At 42.1% G+C, this 22503-nt stretch overlaps 1 protein-coding gene across 2 annotated transcripts in view; it reads left to right on the forward strand.

The window, feature by feature from the left end:
* Positions 1-22503, forward strand: part of RCL1 (RNA terminal phosphate cyclase like 1) — a 65781-nt gene that overhangs the window by 42456 nt on the left and 822 nt on the right. The window contains exons 6-9 of one of the 2 annotated variants that reach the window (XM_073021556.1): positions 3745-3870; positions 7051-7207; positions 12044-12147; positions 22338-22427. In XM_073021556.1, coding sequence (XP_072877657.1) covers positions 3745-3870; positions 7051-7207; positions 12044-12147; positions 22338-22389 — 439 coding nt within the window. In that variant the 3' untranslated portion in view covers positions 22390-22427. The remainder of the gene's footprint in view (positions 1-3744; positions 3871-7050; positions 7208-12043; positions 12148-22337; positions 22428-22503) is intronic. The other variant, XM_073021555.1, reaches the window with a different exon arrangement.

The raw sequence follows: 22503 nt of genomic DNA on the forward strand, positions 1-22503 counted from the left end.
GGCAGTGAACTTTGTTTGGAATCCAGTCTCTGTAGTCTGGAAATGTGATTTCTGGCAGTGTGCTCTGTTTTGACACAATCTTGTCATAACAACATGGGTTTCATCACAGTGGGGTCCCCCTTGTTCTCTCTGGGTGTGCAGATGGCTCATGTCCTTTGATGATGGTGCTGGGAAATGGGGAAGGGTTTTCCAGGGGAGAATATAAAAGTTAAAAGAGCTGCAGTGCTGGGCACCTTGGGTGTAACTTTGTTCCTCCCTGACTTCTCCCTCTAATGTTCTTGGAACCTTCCCTGTGTAGAACCTGAGCCAGGAAGATACTTGTGAAGTCCCAAGTTCTTTCCCTCCCTGGAGGCAGGGGATAGGACACAGAAATCATTCCCAATATATCTCTGACTGGTAGAGGTTTCCTCCCAGCTCCCCAGGAGAGTTGACACAGTGCCCTTGCTCAGATCCCTGTCTGTAAACCAAATGTTTCAGCCACTGCTCTGCAGAGCTGCCCATTTCACAAACACCTCAAAGGAATGTTGGTTTGAATGGAGATCACCCTCTTCTCCAGTTTTGGAGCCTGGGAAAAAAAGAGCTGCCTTTGGAAAAAGCTTGAGTTGGTTTTGTGGTTTTTTTCCTTGCAAGGCTTATTGACTACTGGACTAAGCTTGGAGGTTGTATTTCCCGTAGGAGGGCTCAAATTGGGAGAATGAGGCTCACTCTCTTGTGTGCATTTGTGGTCTTAACTGAATTACTTCCAAAGTGTATCTTTTCCCTCTTGCATTCTACAAGATGACCTACCAGCCAGGGCCTAGAGGAAGCCGGTGTTGGTTCCTGCCAGCAGCTGTGACTAGACAGTAGTTACCTTTTATTTAATGCCACCCACTCTGTTTCTCACCCTTGCCTTATGTGGGGCATAAGAGAAAGGAGCGTTCTGTTTCAGTTTTGCAGTGCTATCCTAGGAGCTCGTGATTTGGTACATGAGAATTAAGTGAAAAAGCTGGCAGTAAAGGGGGTTAAGTTGGAATTTGTGGGATAATCTAGTTTCTTTTCCTTGACTGTAGAGAAGGTACTTTGAGAATCAAGCTATCTTTCTGTATCTCCACCTACTGTAACACACACACATATCCCTCTTAGTTTTCTCTGACATGGAGCATTGGGGAAGGGGAAGAGTGGGAGTCCTATATGGACTGTAGCTATGGACTTGTACATTGGTATTGATTCTTAATATGGTTTTCATAAATGGGCTTTAGGAGGTTCATAAACCTCAAAATTTTTATGCAAAATTGTGAGTACATATGTTTCTCAGAAGAGGGTCCATAGGTTTCATCAGATTTCCAAAGAGTTCTCTGATTCCTGAAAGAATAAGAACCTCTGCTTGGGATTTGAATCTTGGATGAGTAATAAGAAAAGCAATCGCTGACATTTGCTGGGCTCCTGCTACACACCAGGCATTAAGAGCTTTACATGCATTTTATTTCATTTGCACCTCCAAACTCTGTAAGGAATGTGTTATGATTATCTTTCTTTTACTGATTAGGAAATGACGGCACAGAGAAGTTAGCACAATTAACCTGGAATGATGCAGCTTGCTGGAGCTGGGACTTGAACAGAGATAATCTCATTCTAGAACTTGGGGGCTCTTAGCCATTCCTTAGTAGGACATACATACCAAGCCAGATGGTTCTAAGCAACTCGATGTATCTGGCTTTAAAGTTCCTTTGCCTTCTTCATTTCACTGCCTGAGTTCTAATACAGGGTTCTGTTGGCCCTGAATTTGTACTGTGCAGTACCCTTCGTGTTTCCATATTGGGATGGGTGAGAGGAGGAAGATGCTTTTTGGGAGTCAGATCTGTTTAATTCTGAGCAAGTGTATTAGTTTTTTGTCTTAGTTGTCTTTAATGTTAAGTCCTAGAACTCAGAACCGTGGCTCTCAACACAGGGTTACTGTGAGCATAAAGTAAGGTGATAATATATTTGAAAGAACTTTGGGAGCCATGAGCTCTGTGGGATTATGTGTTAGGATGGTGACATCTCTTATGCTTTCCTGGGGAGAATAGGCAGCCTCAGACCTCAGAAGGACAGCACCCACTTGGTCCAAAGGGTATGAGACCTAGGACTGTTTGTCTAAGCTGTCTGTGGTCAAAAGTACATTCTGGACTGAAGAGATGGTGATGTAACTGGGCTGTGTGTATATTGAAAAATCCCTCTTTGCTCTTTCCTCATTGCAGGTTTGTCCTTTGAGTCAAGTTAAATATTTATTGAGCATTTCTGAGTACAAAAGTAGTGTATTAGAGAGTTGGGAGAGATTACAGAAGTAAAGCCCTTGCCCTTATAGAGTGTGTGGTCTTGTTGAAGATCAAGAACAAAATGTGTGTATGTGAAGAGAGATGTATGGTAAGTTCAAGTGGAACCCACACTTGGGTGCTGGCTGGAGGGTTTCAGGAGAGAGTTTGGGACCTCAGGGCTGGGAGAATGGGGCAGAACAGCTCAGGTTGAGGAATTTGGGCAATGTGGATGGGTTGATGGTGCAGAGCTGAAGATGGACACACTGAGCAGGCTGGGGGTTCTAACAACAAGATATGGGAGGATCAGGAGCCACCGAGAGATTGTCACCAGCATGACAAAGATTGGTCTTTTAGTATGATGTTCAGGATGGGTCAGAAAGGGAGCTAGATGCCAGATCAGGTCATGTATCATCTCTGAGCACTTTGTTTCTGCAGTTCAAATGAAAATTAAATATGTTATTGACAGCAGTTCTTGAACACTCACTGGGCTGGAACGGGCAGATCACATATCTCATTTTACCTGTTGGACTTGTCATGTGGGGTTTGCATCAGGATAGTGGGAAGGTCACATGTTATTTCTCCATTTTTTTTAGTTCCAAATATATAGCCATCTCTTGACCATATTGCACATTGAAGTGTTCAATACACACTTATTTTTTCTTTGACATGTGTGGTTGGGGAAAGCCAGCTTCTGTTATAAGTCTAGTTTTAGGCAATAATTTCCATTTCCTCAAGCACTAGTCTTTTCACTTGAGTTACTGATACCTTCCTCCTTTCTTTTCTGGGGTGCCCTGTTGTAGGAGTGCTAATTATTAATATTTTAAGTATAAGGTAGCAGGTGTGAGGAAGCTGTGTTATCCACAAGTGGAGTAATTAATTCTTAAATAGTAGAAAATAGGCCCTGTAAGGTAGAAAAACCTTTTTATATATTTATAAATAGCAGCAACCATGTTCTTTCACTGAACTTTTTCTGCTTCTCCCGTCAGCATACCAGGAGGCGGATTGGGATCGCCCAGGTCCTGTGTGGTGTCTGTTCTGGGCTTAGGTTCTTAAGAGAGAGACTCATTGGCTGCAGCAGTGGGAATGGACAGAGAATAGAAAGTGTTCTTAGGTGTTGTACTTCAAAGGGAGCCTGGATCATGACCCGCAGAGAGGCAGGTGTCTTTATGCCTTCCAAAATTGACTTGAACCATTTCTAGGGGAAGCATGTCTGTTGGAAGTCAGGGATGGGGTTGAGGACCTCCAGCTTTATACTTTCCACTCTCTTTATTGGTTAGGTGTTTTCGCCATGACCTTTTATAATAATGAAAAAAAATTAATTACGGTACTAATTCAGTAAATACAGTTGGAAAACAATAGATTTGGAAGTCCTAGTTTGTTACTACAGTTCCACAAATACTTGCCAGCTTTATAAGTGATTTTTTCTGTCCTGGAGTTCAAGCAGAATGACATCCTTAACTCCAGGCTGCAGGTACTCTGTACGTGTGTCACCTCAGATGGCGAACCGGATTGTGGATTCTGCAAGGAGCATCCTCAACAAGTTCATACCTGATATCTATATTTACACAGATCACATGAAAGGAGTCAACTCTGGGAAGTAAGTATCTGTGTTTTTGAAGTCTGTTTGTGCAGCTTTTTCACATGCCTGTTCTAGTTGAAGTTAAAACTGCCAGCTCTGAGGTTGTGCAGCCAGAGGAAGAACAATTTCAGAATTAATTTCCTTCTGACTTCTTGCTGTTGTCACCAACAGGCATTTCTTGAGTGCCTGTCACATGGAAAGCATCCCAGTGACTAGAGCTGGAAGCTGAGGGTCTCGTTCCTAGCCTTAGGGAATTAAAACCTTTGTCTATTAACACACAATGCTTTAAGCTTTAAATTCCGTCTTCACTCTGTTCCAACAAAAAAATTAAAGCGAACAGGTTCTTCCACCCTGAGTAAGTAACAGTATAGGGTTAAAATCTTTTGTTATCTAAGTGTAAGTCAACGTCTCTCTTCCTCAGTGGAAACGACATATTTACATCCAGAGAAAGTTGCTATTGCAGATTTGAATTTGGGTTAGTGAAAACCTTTGCTTTGCTAAAAAATAAAAATTTTAAAAATTAGAAAAACATCCTAAATACGGAAAATAAGTTCTTAAAAAATGATGCTCTATGTAATGAAGATGGCTGTTTTAGGCTTTGCTTGTGTATTTAGCAACTAGGAAGTTAGAGAAGCAATTAAAGCCACTTTCTTGAATTAGGAAAATGTTAAACCTACAGAAAAGATCAAAGAATAGTACAGTGAACACTGAGATATACTCCTGCTGCCTATAGTTAACAGTAAATATTTTGCCAAATTTGCTTTACTTGTTTGTGGGTTTTGTTTGTTTTTGTTTTTTACTGAATCATTTCAGTGTGAATGATGGCATAATTTCACTTCAAATCTGAGGCTTACAGGTTGTGTCTCCTAAAAATAAGAATATTAGAGTCTGGGGTTAACTGTTGTAGGTTAAGAAGTCAACTTCTTAAGTGATACCACAGCTGATTCTTTTCCACAGCTGTTTCACCTGTGGTTTCTTTTAATTTCAGCAAAAAGAGGAAAAGAGAGTAAAGGAGGGGGGTGAGTGTTTTATACAATCTTTGACCTTTATAAGGCCCAACGGAAAGATGAAGGTGGTTTTAGAAATACAGTGGAGGCTCATAGTCCAAAGCAACAAAGCTGGTGGCATCAGACGCTGGGATTGGGAAAGGATTTATGGGCAAAGCTGGTCTTTCTGGCTTGGAAAAGTCAATGATGTTCCTAAACCTTTGGTTTATATTCTAGTAACAACAGTATTTTCCTCATTTATACATTGAGGATGATGATGCCTGTGTTTTGAGATTATTGTAAAGATCACATATATAAGCCGTTACTACCTTGCTTGCCACATAGTAGGTCCTACAGAAATGGTAGCTCCTGATGCTGTTCTTTCCTTTACTCTCCCTTGTTGGCCACAGGTCTGGAATTATGTGTCAGCTATTTTCTGGAGAAAGGGGGTTTTCGAGGGATGGGGGAGGACAGATAGCAGCAGAAGCTGTCTAAGTGGCTTCATCTCGATAGTCCCTTCTCTGCTTTGCCTCTCGCTTTATCAGAAAGTGTCCTGGAATGAAGCAGAGCAGGCCTGACGGCCATCCTGCCACCAGCTTATAGTGTGGCTTTTTGTAATACCACTGACTCAGCTGACCCTAGAGTGTGGTCAAGTCCATACTTACTAATGGTGAGTAGAAACCTTACACGTAGATCAAGACACGGACATGATGTAGACTGTGGGTCATCAACTCCAAGCCCCATTTTAAAAATTACATGTAAAACCAGTGTGGGATTTAAATTTGTGTTTGTTTGGTTTTTTTTTAAATTTCCAGTTACAGATGACTAATAGTGCCCTTCCTTCTCTGTTATTAAAATAATAAAGTCATGGATGGGTATTTCTCTCTTCTGATTCAGTGAAGTATCCAGTAAGTTAGGCTTGTTCAGATGTAAGAGTTTCTGTTGTGGCCATGGCCTAGAACCTTAGCGGACAGCAGTTCTTGGTGGCCTGTGTCAGCGCTTTGGCCAGAACGCACATCAGTCTAGTGTGGTCCCATTTTAACTCTCACAGTAATTATTTTTTTTCTTAATTGGATCCTTTACCAAGGAAAGCTGTGGAGGCTGGCCTTTGCAAACTATACCAGTGCAGATCTTCTCATGAGGTCACCTGATGACCAGCAGCTTGGTCAGCCTAACTTGAAATAGGCCTGATAACATGTATTTCCCACAAGTTGGGGAGAAAAGTTAGAGTAATTTACGTAGAACCTAGTATATGTTCTTTGTCTTTTCTGAAGTTACTTAAATTGTGTTAAATGGAATAATCCTGATTAAATATGAAGTTTATTGTAATGACAAATGCACCTCAGAAAACTCACAGAGATGGAAGTTCTTGGGAAATGCAGGTAAATGGGGTAAAGCAGCAGTGGCAGCTTGTCTTCTTGCTTTCTCTCCCCTTCATCTTCTACTCTTCACTTTTGCCTGCCACTGCCTAGAGCCACTGCTGGACACCCTCTCACTCCTGCTGGTCAAGTGACTCAAAGGCAGCTTGGGATTATGCTAAAATTTTCTAGGTGTCCCATGATGATAGGTGGATAGCACAGTGTTAGATTGTTAAACATAACTCAGAGTGCCTCCCAGAACCTTTGATGAAATGGGTAACTCACTGCACCCCCTTCCCTTGGGAGGTGTTGTTAACCTTCACCTGCATAGACAAGCAATTTTTTTTTCCCTTAAGAATCTAAGGACTGACTAATACAGTTCTTCCATATGTAGTGAGCTCATATAGTGCATTTGAAGCATCATTAATTTTATACATAGTTTTACTGAAACAAGTATTTTGACTAGTCTCCTGCCGGACACATAGAAAGTATTGTGTGAACGTGTGTTGAGTTGTGTTAAAGGGGGCAGGTCTGTGTTGTGTTTGCATATGGATTGTACTGCTGGGAAGGCCACCACACCTTTCCTGATGATGTATCTGCTTAACAGGCATTGGGAAAGTAGAATTGAGCTGTCAAATCTTAAAATTTTGTGGAGAGATGCTTATTTTTGGACTGATTTTCTTTTCTGGTCAGCTAGTAAACTAGTAGCAACTCTATGAGGTTAATGCAGCCAGAAAGAAGCCTTTGAACACAGCGCCGTCCAAAAAAAATGTTTGTCTTCTCTTTCTGTTTGCCGGTGAGTGGAAACCTCACTTGGTTAACCCTACTCAGTGTTTGTGCCTTTGTATCTGCAGGTCTCCGGGCTTTGGGTTGTCACTGGTTGCTGAGACCACCAGTGGCACCTTCCTCAGTGCTGAACTGGCCTCCAACCCCCAGGGCCAGGGAGCAGCAGTACTTCCAGAGGACCTTGGCAGGAACTGTGCCTGGCTGCTGCTGGAGGAAATCTACAGGGTATGTCCACAGCTTCCTCTGATAGAGGAGTGACCAGGAAGCAGTTTGTTTTCTCATTCTCATCCCTTGGCAGATTTCATCCTCTTCCAAGGGCTCAAGCCAAGGAGGTAACCTGTTCCTATGCATTAAGCAGTTCAACATTAACTAGTTTAATTGATTAGTTGAACTAGTCAGTGAGTAGAGATCTAGCCCCACTGGGTTGAGACATAGGGCAGGTAAGTTTTAACAGTGAGCCAAGGAAAGAACTGGAATAGTCATAAAGGAAAGGAAAGGTTAAAAAAATAAAGCAGGTAAGGTAAGGTGGTGGCTGACACACTGCCCTAACCAAAGAGAGTACCATCCCGGCACCCCCGATTGCTGCCATGTAGGAAGGTAGACTCATTCTTTTTAGATCTTTCAAGAGAAGCTAGAAATCTGGATTTGTATGTGACAGCTGATTCATATATAAAACAATGGCAACAGGTTAGATTTTGCAGTACATTGTAGAGCACAGAATCTCAGTTAACAGATGAGTATCAAAAAAAAAAAAAAAGAAGAAAAAATTAAAAAAAAAAAAAAAGCACAGAATAACTAGGGAAGGCAGGCCTGCAGAACAGCACGGCAGAAGCTTTGGAAAACCTGAGAACATGAAACAGAGAAGGGGTGAACTGATGTTGAAGACAGACTCAACCGGTTGTCATTTTGCTTCTGCAATTCTGCTGGTGGGACACAGCTCAGACCAATCTGCCCTCTCAGTTGCCACAGTCTTTCTCTGTTGATCCTTTCACGCAGCGGGCACATGTGCACACACTTCTACCGTTTCCTCAAAATAGGTGAGGTGACGTAAAGTAAGAGAGAAATTAGGAGGAAAGATGATGACAGAAAGAGTAAGATACAGTTGTCTAAAAAATACATTCCCCAAGGTCCCCTATACTTGGTTAGAAGAGGATCACAAATCTGGGTCCAAGATTTCTGTTAGTCTGCACTGTCTTTTGCCTTGGTCCCATATCAGGAAGGTGAAACCTTTTCTCTGACACGCAGAGTCCAGGAAAAGAGATCCTGGACTGTCAGAAAGGCTCTGAGGGGTGGTCATTTCTCTGCTCTGTGTGTTAGGTCCCAGATTCTTGAACTGAGCATCGGCAGGAACTATACTCTAGGTGATTTGCTGTTGTATGGTGTATAATGTTTGTAAATCATCTTCTTCCCCTAAGGAGCTGAAGAGATTTCTGTCTTTGTATTGTTCTGTGTATTTCTTCTCAGTTGTCAGGCATCTCTCTGGTCTCCAAGTGAGTTTTCCCGTTTAAGGTAGCAAAAATCACATCTGAGCCAAGTGAAATAAAATCAGTAAAACAGGTAAAGTGGCAATTTAGTTTTTCTTTTAATTCTTCCTTTTGCCACTGGTTCAGTTTATTAATCAGGGTGGTAGAGTAAAGCCTGAATATCCGTAGGTATTGATCCTCAGACCGGCCTCACGGTGGAAAACAGCTTATATTTATAGTCTACTCCCTTGATCTAAGTCATTGTTCTTGAAAACGTCTCATTGGTCCAAGATGGAACATGTGAGAATGAGCTGTTTCAGAATTAATTAAAATTTCCAGGTCCTAAATGGCTCTATTTGATGATCATCTAATTAAAAATGGAAGACAGTGGGCCTGTAGTTATATTTTCAGGAGAGTAGCTTCAGCCCTTCTGCTCGGCATTTGCTTGGGAAATAGTGGAAGAAGGAGATGAAATCTTCCTGAAGGAGGAGGTATTATTTGACCAGTCTTGCGCAGTCACGATCTGGCCTCAGATTTTTTCATGCTAAATCAGTTTAATTTTTTTATGCTAAAATTTAATAATTTTGTGAAAGATGGGTAGTAACTAAAAGTTTGGGGTAGATGATCAAGAGGTTGCCCTGCTAGTTACTTAATTCACGAGGTTTGTGGTCTACTTATTTGTAGGGGGGGCGGGAAACAGTGCGTGTGATGTGTCTCCGTGGGTCCCTTGTTGTGCAGGATTTCTTTTCCTGGTCCTGTAGTGTCTGGCGGTGGCTGGTCCTGTAGTGGCCCTCTCTCTGACTGTGGGGACACTTCCATCTCTTTCTAATAGACCTTAGGAGAATTAGAAGCATCACATTATACAATAGTCCAGTGGGAGCCATGGGCATAGCTAGAGTGTGAAGTTTATATACTTATAAATAGCAGGTTATAAGCCTCAGGGTGAAGGCACAGCCTACTAGTCGACAAGAGGAAAAACATACAGTTTAAATTAGGTTCTTTAATATTTTTCTTTTTCTTCTTCTTTGCTTTTTTTTTTTTTTGAGACAGAGTCTCACTCTGTTTTCCAGGCTGGAGTACAGTGACGCGATCTTGGCTCACTGCAGCCTCTGCCTCCCAGGTTCAAGTGATCCTCCTGCCTTAGCCTCCCGCGTAGCTGGAGGCATACGCCACCACGCCTGGCTAATTTTGTATATTTACTAGAGACAGGGTTTCTCCATGTTGGTCAGGCTGGTCTTGAACTCCTGACCTCAGGTGTTCCACCCGCCTCGGCCTCCCAAAGTGCTGGGATTACAGACGTGAGCCACCGTGCCTGGCAATTTTTTTTTTCCTTTAGTTGAGATCTACTTTCAGTCTTCCATTGTGCCTGGACCAAGTTTCATTTTCTTTTAGTTATTCAGAAAACTTCCTTTGTGTGTCTATGATCTTTAATTATTAAAAGGATGGAAATACTTTGTGTTTTTCTGATTAATTTTCTGTAGAGTTGTGATGTGACATGGATTGAATGAGTGGTAATAAATCCATACCTTTTGAAGGCGCTGTTTATCAAGTTTTAAGCCTCTGATCTAATCCCTTCTATTCCATTTATGCCTCATCGGTTACCAAGCCTTCTTGATTCTGTCCCAGGCTTTCTGGAACTGCCTTTTCGTTCCTCTGCTCTAATCACTGCCTGCCTCCCTGCTCCACCCCACAACTGGATTATGGCTACTGGCTCTGCACTTCCAGTGGAGAAGTTCTTTCCAAATCCTAACATCCTTTTCAGTGTAAATCTTCCCGTAAAATCCTGATCTGATCTCTTCGCTCATGTGCACAGAGACCTTCACTGGCTTCTCACTTTCCTGGAACAAAGTCAGAATTCTCGACCCGTTTCAGAAAGCACTGCCTTAGTTGGGCTACCCACCTTTTCTATGCTGTATGTGCTTCTCCGCAGGCGGCAGTGGTGCCTTCCAGGCTGGTCACCTGGCCGTTCCTTGCTGGCCCTGGCATTTTGTTTTTCCCCATCATTCTGTTCTTCCTTCCTCCCCAAACCCTGCTCATCCCTCCAGGGCTGTCTCAAGTAGTCCTGACTCCTAAAGCCCGCCTTCTTGTATCTGGCAGGTGACACCTCCCCACCCACCCTGGCATAGGTAGGGTGATAGCTCCTACCACTTCCTCCATGATGTCCTGTACAGGGACCTTAGCATATCTCTTGCAGTAAAATATTGGTCCAGTGAATGGTGAAATAACAACAGTGATAGGAAGCAGAGACTGAAGAGAACACTTTAATTTTAGGCTGTCTTATGAAAGGGAGCAAGATCTGTAAAACAGTTTCGTTGGTTGTCGTATTTTGCATGGGTCAGGTTTTTCTTTTTGGGTAGAAAAGGAAAATGAACTATCCTTGTCCTGGAATTTGCTATGTGATATAAATGTTGTTCCCTGTCCTTCATTAACTTAGGTAGTTTAGGGACGTGCAATAGATTTTCATAAAGGCTAGCAGTTACGATCAATCCTTATTTCCTTCACCATTATTAGGGCTACTAAATGATTTCTGACAGCCAGATATGCACCTGAAAATGGATTTATTTCCTATCCTACATGCCTTAAAAAGGAGGCGGGGCAGTTGTACCCATATGAACAGCACTGCTGGCCACCTATCCTGTTCAGTCTAGCCTTGGATAGTAACGTGCCTTGGTCAGAGACTGGATTTCTAATTGTGACCTGTGCAAAATATGTAGAAATTCAAGGTCATCCTTCTTTCACTATGTACAATATGTTTTAAATAAAGTTATTCCTGAAAGAATGATCAGAACACGTGTTTGTATACTTATGTATGCATCTAGTGGAAGCAAAACAGCTAAAATGACTGAGAAAAAAAACAAAATTAGAAAGGCAACCTAGGCAGTTGTAACTCAGGAGAAAGTGTTTGAAGAGAAGTCTGTTCTGCTTGTTAATTTGGGAGAAAGGGAAGGAAAAGGGGGTGGAAGGCATAATTTTATACATAAGTAATAAGAATGAAGGGATCTGACCTTAATGATTCTTCAGTTTTAAGGAACTCAGGAAGAGATAAAGGAGAGAAGTTAATAGAGCATGGCAAGCAGTTTCCTGAATGTATTTGAATAAGTGTAAAAGTAAGGCCATGAAAAGGCCATTTCATGTCAGATAGACTGTGTTGTTCTGTGACAGATTAAATAAATATGAGCGTCATCCACTTAACCCTTGGAATTAACTCTACATCTTGTAGAACTGATTAAGCTTTTTTTTTTTTTTTTTTTTTTTGTATATACTCAATAAAGATGATGTCCTCCTGCTGCTGCTTTAATTACAAAGGGAAAGTTTCTTTCTTTCTTTTTTTTTTTTTTTACTAGATTCACTTAAGAAGATTTGAATCTGATAGTCTCATTCTGATAGTCTCAACTATTACAGTTGCTCTAATTGTTAGTTTAACCCTCTACAGTCAGTTGATGTAAGGATTACTCTTATAAGACCTGTATTCTGTTTTATTGTTGCTTGAACTTTGGATTTTGATATTATGAGTGTATGTTTCTGTATTTTTTTTTTCTCCTCTCTTTTGTTGGCTTTCCATTTTCTGGTTTGTACAATTATTAATTTGTGTTTACAGGGTGGATGTGTAGATTCAACCAACCAAAGCCTGGCACTACTACTCATGACCCTTGGACAGCAGGATGTTTCCAAAGTCCTGCTAGGCCCTCTGTCTCCCTACACGTAAGTTATTCTTTTTCAACCTCGTCATTCTGTCCAGTTTAATTTTCTCATTGCCCAAAATGACAAAGGTGTTGTGCTGCACAGAGCCTGCACTATGAACACCTGCTTGTATTTATCCTCAAATCAGCCAGCAGTTGTCACTCTTAACCTGGTGTTTATTTTTACATACAAGGATTTTTGCCTTCTTTCCTTCCTCAGTCCCATGTAACTAAAGTTGCATGATCTCTATTGGACAGTTACTTTGTTCGTGCTTTAGGTTTTGTTTCCAGGTTAGAGGAAACTCCTGGTTTGGTGTAGCTTGGATTTTATTACTAGTTTTTTTTTTAATCATTCTTTTCCTTAGCTGTCTAACTTACTGTGGGAAAACAGGCTTTTTGTCTAAGATGATGGGTGGAAAAGATGACAAAAGACAGAGTTTGTATTAATGCTACTGGACTAGTAGGGAATTGTAGAAGTGAGTTTGGACCATTGAATGTTAGCAGAAGTTGACTGCTGTGGTATGAAAGCAAGCACTCTTCAAAAAGAATAGGGTGTCAGAAGACTTGAATTATAAATGACACTGTGAAAGAAGCATTTCCTGTTGATAGTAAATGAGGTTGCGAAAAACAGCCCATTTGAGTACTGACATTGTGTGTGTGTGTGTGTTTTCACGTGCTTGCATACTTAGAGATCATCATATGGGCCATCTGAGGGTGGTGAGCTGGGTGGCGGGGAATATTCAGGTAGATAGAGACTGAACTGTCCTTTTTCGGTTATCATGGTACCGATGCTGTATATCTGAAAGGTACAGTACTGTGATAACTGAAGAATGGTGGTGCCATCACATTGAGAAAGGGGTGGGGACTGCGGTGGAGCTATGCAGCCTTGGGCTGTGGCTTTGGGGGCATGAAAACCAGGAGCTTGAAATAAATTCTTTTGGAGGCTTTTTTTTTTTTTGGAATTGGTGGTAGGAGGGTTTTTTTGGAACAGAAAAATGGAAGAGAATACATTGTGTTAGCAGAGAGGGAAGACTGGTAAACAGGAAACTCGTGAGGACCACATTATCTCCTGATAGCTTGTGTAAAAGTATTTTGCAGGACAGGATACCTAAGATTGAGTAATCCTAAATGGCATGGTAACATCAGTAGTAAACATTGCTAAAATAGACTTGGTAGTTAAGTACTTGGAGAGGAGATGAGGGCTGGGAGAACGGCACCCTAGGTACAGAGACTCACTTCCTGTAGAGAGCTCACTGGAGGTGGCTGCCAACTGTGTGACCACCATGGCCCCACCAGCTTTATAGCTGGGCTCATAGCTGCCGTTTCCCAGCCCTTGCTTCAGGCCTGGAGAAGTCCTGCTTGCACACACGGTATGGGGTGTGGGGTGTTGTCTTGAATGTGTGTGGTCCTGGAGCATGGGGTTTGGCAGAACATTCTGTGAAAATGGAATATATATATATATATATATATTTTTTTTTTTTTTTTTTTTCTTGACACTTTTTTCTTTTGCTTTTGGAGATTTTTCAGTTTGACCCCAGGACCTGTATAATCTTTTCAAGCTTTGCAGAGATGCTCGAGATGTGACTGGACATTTTTTTAAAGTTCCTGTGTCCTCTTCAACACATGTTCTCACCAAACATTAATTGTAGTGTCTTTTCTTCAGAAAACTTGCCTAAAATGACTTTCTCTCCTGGGAAGACAAAGTGTCCTGCTCTGAATGGAGCTTTAAAGGAGTAGCACAAATTTTAAGATGATGTATCTTGAGGCTGGGGCTTGGAGACATTCTGCTGCCTCCCAGAGCTTTGTGCAGAGGGGTCTGCCGGGGTGGGAAAGGGAAGCCTCCTTTCTTTTTGATAAACTAGCATAAGGACGGGTAAGGGAGTCTTATTTTCAAGAAAGCTGGATCTGTTTAGTACTCTTTCTGCCCCTAATCACTGTGGACAGCTCCAGCAGCACAAAGAGATGAAGGGCAAAGGCAGGACATAGCAGGCAAAGTTAACATTGTATTTGTGAGTATAGTTGAGGATAAAAAAAGGGATGAAATCCATGGTGAGGACCATCATAGTGGGGGAACAGTTTATTCTAGATGGATTCAAGAGCTTTGGAGACCAAACTAACACATTTATTTTTATGTGCAGTTAAAGTCATAGAAACTTGTTTTGTGAAACCTCAGATTTCTAAAGAAAACCAGAAGCAAGACCTTCCTTGGTTTAAAAAAAAAAAAAAAAGCATTTCTTCAAGCAGTTTGGACCTGTTTTCATTTGTATAAAATAGATTTTTAAATGTCTATTTAAAGAGCATTGGGATTGCTGTTGGTGGTTTTCTGTGCTACTTGAGAAAGTAAGTCTGTATGTGTGAAACTTTTTTTTTTTTTTTTTTTTTGAGGCAGAGCTTTGCTCTGTTGCCCAGGCTGGAGTGCAGTGGCATCTCCGCTCACTGCAAGCTCTGGCTCCTGGGTTCACACCTTCTCCTGCCTCAGCCTCCTGAGTAGCTGGGACTACAGGTGCCCGCCATCACGCCCGGCTAATTTTTTGTATTTTTAGTAGAGATGGGGTTTCACCGTGTTAGCCAGGATGGTCTCGATCTCCTGACCTCGTGACACACCCGCCTCGGCCTCTCAAAGTGCTGGGATTACAGGCGTGAGCCACTGCATCCAGCCAATGTGAAACTCTTTTAGAAAGGCCCAAGAGATTTTTTTTTCAGTAGAATAAAATATTATTGGATAATCACTGGTATATGAAGATTCTATTTCTGTTAAATTTGAGTTTTAGGTGGCTTACAGTTAGTGACAGTAGTTGCACCCTCCATTCAACAAGCTTAATTTTACAGTTTAGGGAGGGAGGATTTATACTTTTGGATTAACAGCAAGAAAAATAGCAAAAATTAAGATGCATGTTAATTAGCACTTTCAGAAATTGTTTGTGGAATGAGACTGCAGTTACAGAGCTCTCTGCATTCTGCCAGTGCACAGGCCTTGGAGTCCAGCCTATTTGGACTTAAGGCTCTGCCACTTGCCACCAGGAGACCATGGAAATGGTATTTAGCATCTTGGAGCCTTGGTGTCATTTGTAGATAAGGTGCATGGTCCTGAAGTCCTGGACTTGTGGAAATGGAATGAAGCTTAGATGAAGTCAGATGCTTATGCTCCTGGCAATGTGCCTGAGGAGCTGTCAGTGCTGGGTGCTGTGGTTTCTGCCTGGACACCCCTTCACCCTGCTGCAGTCTAGTCCCTTGGTCAGGTCACTCTTTTTTATTTTTTAAACGTCTCCTTGAGGAGCAGGACTACCCCATAGGCAGTGTGGCCACAGTAGCCCGGTCAGGTCACTTTGAACCCCACAAGGCCTGGTAAACTTGCTGTGGGTGATTTTAGGGTTTAAGTCATCTGTAAGGGGTCTGCCTAGCTACCTATAAATCTATATCCATTAATTTTAAATTATGGATTAAAAATTTTTAATTTCTAGTTGTTATTTTTATGACTGACTTTCCCTAGTCACATTACTGAGCAAACTACACACATCTTATTGATCCTAAGAATTCTCTAAGGTAGATGTTTATTTAAAAAACACCATGTTTACTGTGTGTAAGATGTTGTTTTTTTTTTTTTTTTTTTGTAGTTTTAGTAGAGACGGGGTTTCACCGTGTTAGCCAGGATGGTCTCGATCTTCTGACCTCGTGATCCGCCCGTCTCGGCCTCCCAAAGTGCTGGGATTACAGGCTTGAGCCACCGCGCCCGGCCAAGATGTTGTTTTAAGTGCTCACACATATTAGCTTATTTGGTTTTCATCATAACTTTATAAGGGCAAAAAAGGCAAGTACTATCATGTGCACCATCTTACAGGTGATGGGATTGAGAAACAGAGAGGTCAAGTTACATGCCCAAGTTACATGCCCACAGAGAGGTCAAGTTACATGCCAAGTTACATCACACAGACAGTAAGTGGGGTTCAGACCTGGACAGTCTCCTCCAGTCACTGCTTCCCTTACCCACTGTGCTTTTATGTAAGAGCTGGGATTCCATCCATATCGCTGGACTCAAAGCACCTTGCCTGAGGCAGGATGCCATGCTACATCTTTTCAGCAAAGTCCTCGTTTCAAATTCTGCTGTAAAATGATCTCTTTCTATCTTTAGTTGGAAATCTAAAATAAACCATGACTTTTTTTTTTTCTGACTTTAATTAATGACCTTTTTCCATGACTGTGGAAGTGCTAAGGAGCTAGAAGACACTGTCCTTGTTAAACACAAACTGACTGGGGCTTCCTGGCCCACTCAGTCTAAAGCACAGCCCTCTGAAGAACCAATGAGGAAACCAGTGGGGAAACTGGGAACTGCCAGCCAAGCCTGCCACTCCTTGGGGTCAGTGACCTCACTGCGTTCCGTGAGCTTGCACAGTACCACTGTGTCTTAGGTTTGTGAAGCATTTAAATACTGTAAAGCCCCGTCACCTGATGTTTGAGCCGCAGAACATATTTGGTGTATGGTAAAAGCAAGTGATAGGCTTCCTTCTCAGATAAAAAAGAGGTCAGTGACCTGCTCATGGTGAGATCCTGTCTGAACTGGGCCTGGGACCCCATCTCCTGACAGTGCAGCTAGCCTGATTCTCTGTTTCCTGCTGCCCCAGTAACAATGTAGTCACTTCATTTTTGGAGCAGAGGTCAGCTGGTCTTTGGAAAAGCCACTATTCCGCAGAACAAGCATCAGCAGTATATTTAAAAGCTGCCATGTAGTGACTATAGGGACTCCATCCAGCAGATCCTTTTCTTGTCTCCAGATCTTTCCTCTCAACTTGCAGAGCATCTCTTTACACCTGAGATGTAGGTACCCCCAGCTCTGTCCCATATCCAGTGGCATAGAAACCAGGTGGCTTGATGGAGCAGGATGCAGGACCCTCTGCTGTGGTTTGTGCCTGTGGGAGCTGCCAGAGAGAGGGCTTACCCCATGATTGCCCTCACCCCATTCTCTCACATGCTTCAAAAGAGGGGTCTGGTGGGAGGGGCTGTGTTTAAGGGTGGGATCTGGCAGCCTGTCAAATCCTGGTCACTTGGGATTCAATGGACCTATGACCATGAGCCTCATGGCCTTTCCTGTTGACCAGCAGTGGCAGTGGGAACAACTCACCTTTTGAAAATACATAGGAAGGCTGGGCGCGGTGGCTCACACCTGTAGTCCCAGCACTTTGGGAAGCCAAGGTGGGCAGATCATGAGGTTAGGAGTTCAAGACCAGCCTGGTCAACATGGTGAAACCCCGTCTCTACTAAAAATATAAAATTAGCTGGGCGTGGTGGCGCATGCCTGTAATCCCAGCTACTTGGGAGGCTGAGGCAGGAGAATCGCTGGAACCTGGGAGGCGGAGGTTGCAGTGAGCTGAGATCGCACCATTGCAACCCAGCCTGGGCGACAAAGCAAGACTCCATCTCAAAACAAAATTAAAAATAAAAATAAAATAAAATACATAGGAAAAGTTATCTCTGTGCTCCAGAATTCTCTGAAACCTAATTGTCAGATAGACTAGAGGCTTTCGTAGAAAAGTCAGTTGCTTTTTGTTTTCTGAAAATCATTTTGTCCTGGCGGAGTGGGGGAAAAAGCCTCACTGCAGATAATCACATGTCAGGTGTTAAAATCCTTTACACAGGAGTTGCATAGAGCCCCTGCTGCCCAGAATGGTTCTTCTGAAAAGCTACTATTTGCACTGTGTGGGTGGTTGCTCATTGAGCGGCAGAGCTGCTCTCAGTGAGCGGTGGGTCTCTCTCTGCCCTGGCTGTGTGGCTCTGTGGTTCTATCTAGGAAGTGTGAATCTCCAGTATAGTGCTGTGGAAGAGAGGGGCAGGGAAATGTGAACTCCAAAGGCGGTGCCTCAGTGCAGCCGCAGCTGTGGAGAGCTAGCTGTTGGGCTGTGGAGAAGGATGTGGATCAGCACTGGACGAGACTTTGTTAGTGCGTGTAGATACAGGGCGAGCTTACTCTTCATTTGCTTTTCATTTTCTTAAGGAGGCTGTTAGCTGGGATTTAATATTGTCTATGGTGAATTTTCAGGTTCTGAGCATTTTTGGTCTTCAATATCCCAGCTACCAGAGACATAGGGAGAATGGGGCTAGAGGTAGGGGAAAGATTCTGAAATGTACCTTAATCCAGTCTCTTACACAGTCTTCCTTGGACAGGCTGAGGGGTTGGCAGAACATTATGTAAAAAGTGGAACTAACTTTGCTTTTTCTAACTGTTCCAAAGGCTACAAATACCCCAAACTTGCAAATACACAAGCCTGCACACTTGAGCCTGTGTTCCTCCCATCCTTCTCCAAGGGATCAGAAGCAAGCTGAGGCCCCGTAGAAATTCTGCCAGCTGGGGAAGGTGTCTGGTTTTTCAAGCACAGTTGAGTGATTCAGAGTGAAGTAGGCTGGGTGAGATCCTGGGAGCAGAGCATGCCCCAGGCCTGTATTAGTTTGAGGCAGCAGCAAAGGAGAGACCAATTTGTTTTCTCCTTCAGATGCAGATGAGTGGGTGAGATGGCTGGCTTTTTCTGGCTTGCCGCCAGCTGGAAGCTTTGCCCACAGATGTGGACTGTTTATCTATGGTTCGATGTGTTTTCTTTTTTCCGTAGGACAGGATGGGGGAGATGGTGGGATGGATAGAAAGCAACAACGACAACAAAAGTTTAATTGGTTAGTAAGACAGGAAAGCCAGCAGGGAAAGCTGACTTCCCTTAATTGCCAAGAATATTGAAAGTTGTTTCCCAAAATTACCCCAACTCCTAAATTCTATCCAGTGCCTCTTTACTGAGAACCTTATACAGTGCCTTGTTTGAATAACAGGTTCAGTGATGGAGAAGAGCGTTGCCCTTGAGGTGCTTAAATAATTTAATGAGGAGGAAGGGGACAGTTGTACATAAGCATTTAATTAGACACCATGAGCAGAGAATGCTATGGAAACCTGGAGGGGTGGGAAAGATCGTTTGGGGTGGGCTTTATGGGCTAGGAAAGGCTTCATAGAAAAGTTGACAAATGTGATGTTATTTTAAAGGTCGAGATAAACTTGCACATTCCTAGGTGGAAGGAAAGCAAGGAATTGGGAGATTTTTTCTGTGAGCATCCAGCACTGACCAGAACTCCTGCTCTCTGGGGTTGTTAATGTTTCATCTCTTAGCCCCTGATGCACTGGTCACTTCAGTCACAGGGTCAGGAATTGTTCAGGCCCCCTTTTCTCCATATAACTGTTTCCTTCCTTTGACTAGATCAGTGCTCTTAGCACAGAGGGATGGGGATGGGAGGGAAATTCATCAATTCAGGCTTTATATGTAGTTTGGTATACACCAAGTAGAGGTGAGAACCAGGATCAGTTGTTTTATAACATGGCAAATATGTATTGATTTCTTTACTTTAAAAAGCTTTATTGAGATACAATTCACATACGACACAATTTACCCATTTTACACAGTTTAAAGACTTGTGTAACCACAGTCACAATCTAATTTTAGAACATTTTTACTACCTCCAGAAAGAAACCCTGTGCCGACTCGCAGTCTCTCCCATTCTTCCCCCTCTCCCCAGCCCCAGGCAACCACAAATCTCCTTTCTGCCTCTGATAGATTTGCCTGTTGTGGCTTTTTCATATTCTGTAGATAGAATCATACACTATATGGTCCTTTGTGACTGGATTCTTTCACTTAGCATATGTTTTCAGGGTTCATCGATGTAGCATGTATCAGTACTTGATTCCTTTTTTATGACAGAAAAAAAAATCTTCCATTGAATGGATATACCACACTTTATGCATTCATCAGTTGATAGACATTTGGGTTGCTTCTGCATTTTGACTCTTGTGAATAATGCCATTATGAACATTTGTATGCAAGTTTTTGTGTGAGTGTATGTTTTCATTTCTCTTCTATATATTCCTAAGAGTAGAATTACCGTATCCTATGGTAACTCCCTGGTTAACATTTTGAGGAACTGCCAGATTGTTTTCCACAGTGGCTGTACCATTTTACATTCCTACCAGCAGTGTATGAGGGTGCTGGTGGTTCTGCCTTCTCACCCACACTTTTGTTATTGTATGTCTTTTTTATTATGGCCATCCTATTGGATATGAAGTGATATTTCATAGTGGTTTTGATTTTCATTTCCTTAATAACCAATGATGTTGAGCATCTTTTCATGTACTTATTGGATCTTTGTGAGGAAATGTCCATTTAGCTCTCTCATCTTTTTTTCTTTTTTCTTTTTTTTTTTAGTGAGTCTCACTCTGTTGCCCAGGCAGGAGTGCAGTGGTGCAGTCATAGCTTGAGTAGCTAGGACTACAGGCTCCTGCCATCATGCCTGGCTAATTTTAAAACAATTTCTTGTAGAGATGGGGGTCGTAATAGACTGGTCTTGAATTCCAGGCCCCAAGCAATTTGCGTGCCTTGGCCTCCCAAAGTGTTGGGATTACAGGTATGAGGTACCACGCCTGTACTCTTCCATCGTTTAATTAGGTTATTTGTCTTTTTATTATTGAGTTGTAAGAGTTGTTTATATAGTCGAGATGCCTGACTTTTATCAGAAATATGACTTGCAGATCTTTTCTCCAATCCTGTAGGTTGTCTTTTTATTTTCTTGATGGTGCGTTTGATGCACAAAGTATTTTTTGATGAAGTCCAGTTTATTTATTTTGTCTCTTATTGCCATCCTTTTGGTGTTGTATTTAAGAAATGGTTAAGAAACTATTGCCTAGCCCAAGGTAATGAATACTCCTGTATTTTTTTTTTTTTTTTTTTTTGGCGAACTTTATAGTTTTAGCTCTTACAGCTACGACTTTGATCTCTTTTGGGTTAAGTTTTCTGTGTGATGTAAGGGGCCCAACTTCATTCTTTCACCTGTGGATATCCAGTTGTTCCAGCATCTTTGTTGAAATGATTATGCTTTCCTCATTGAGGAAATTAACCATAACTGTGTGGTTTATTTCTTGACTCTCTTTTCCATTGATCTATGTGTTTAGCATCAGTGTTTTTAAAACTCCATAGATGATTCCATGTGCAGTTGAGATTGAGAACCATCTGGCCAGAGTGGGGAGTTTGGCTGGTTTGACTGGGAGACAGTACAGTGCAAGGTTTTTGTAATACTTCACTATAGGTGTGCAAACCATCATTCTTCACTAAGCCAGTGTTCCCTAACCTTGCCCAATGAGAATTGCCAGGGATTCTTGTTAACAATAGATTTCTGGCCTCTATGAACTGGGGAGCACAGGGTCTGGTGGAGGGTAGGAAGGGATCAGCTTTGTGTGTGGCCTATGATTCTGGGTTCTTCCATATGGATATGGACACTTCGTACCAGTTGCAAATTCACCAGAACCTTCAGGAACCTGTGTATTTAATGAACTGTTCAGGTGTGTCTTATGATCAGGCTAGCTGAGGTGATGCTAGGTCTGCCAGGCAAGACCATTAGAAGCCTATGTACCTGCACTGCGGTTCATCCACAGAATTGCTCTTCCCAAGGTACTCTTGAAGTGATGCCATCACCCTGTGATGATGCCATTGTCCTTGTCGTGTTTACTGTGCACACTTCCCCCGCCACCTTATTTAATATTGCTTTCTGCCAAATTTGTACAAATACTGTCATACCCACAGTTCTTTCCCATCTGTGTTGTTTGCTTTGTTTACATTACATAGCACTTTTCAGGAATAATTAATTCATTTATCTTGTCTCTATCTACACCACTAGATTGAAATCCTCATGAGGGAAGGATTTTTATTTTTAATTTTTTTCATTTGAGTGCAATATTCCAAGCACCAACAACAGTGCCTAGCATACAGTATGCACTTGATAAATATTAAGTAAACGCAAAGGTATTATTAGAGAATAATAGAGACTTGTCTATTTCAGCATCAGTAGTCATTGTGCTTGTTTTGTATGTCATGGTGCTGTGAATCATGGAAATAGGTGTTTCTGTCTTTGTACAGGCCACTCAAAAATCATTGCCTAAGCCAGGTATGGTGGCACACCTGTAGTCCCAGGTACTCAGGAGGCTGAGGTGGAGGATTGCTTGAGTCCAGGAGTTTGAGGCCAGCTTGGGCAACATAGTGAGACCTCGTCTCTTTAAAAAAAAAAGAAAAAGTCATCACCATATTTATGTCCATTTTCTGCTAGGTCTGAACTAAATGACTTATGTGTCATGTGCTAACTTCTAACCTTTCCCCCCTCCCCGGTTTAATTTATCTTGCTGTATTGTGTGTGTCTCTGCAGACTATCTCAATCTTCTTTGGAAACTGGCTGGCTGAAAAGAAGTACTATTTAATCAGATTTGATGAGAAGTTCTTAACTTCAGCTCTCTAGGTCTGGCAAATTAAAACCTTGGATTCTAGATGGTAGAGGATAATTTTTTTTTTAATGAATTGCTTTTTATTTATTT

This window comes from Chlorocebus sabaeus, chromosome 12 (genome assembly GCF_047675955.1).
Source record: "Chlorocebus sabaeus isolate Y175 chromosome 12, mChlSab1.0.hap1, whole genome shotgun sequence".
NCBI lineage: Eukaryota > Metazoa > Chordata > Mammalia > Primates > Cercopithecidae > Chlorocebus > Chlorocebus sabaeus.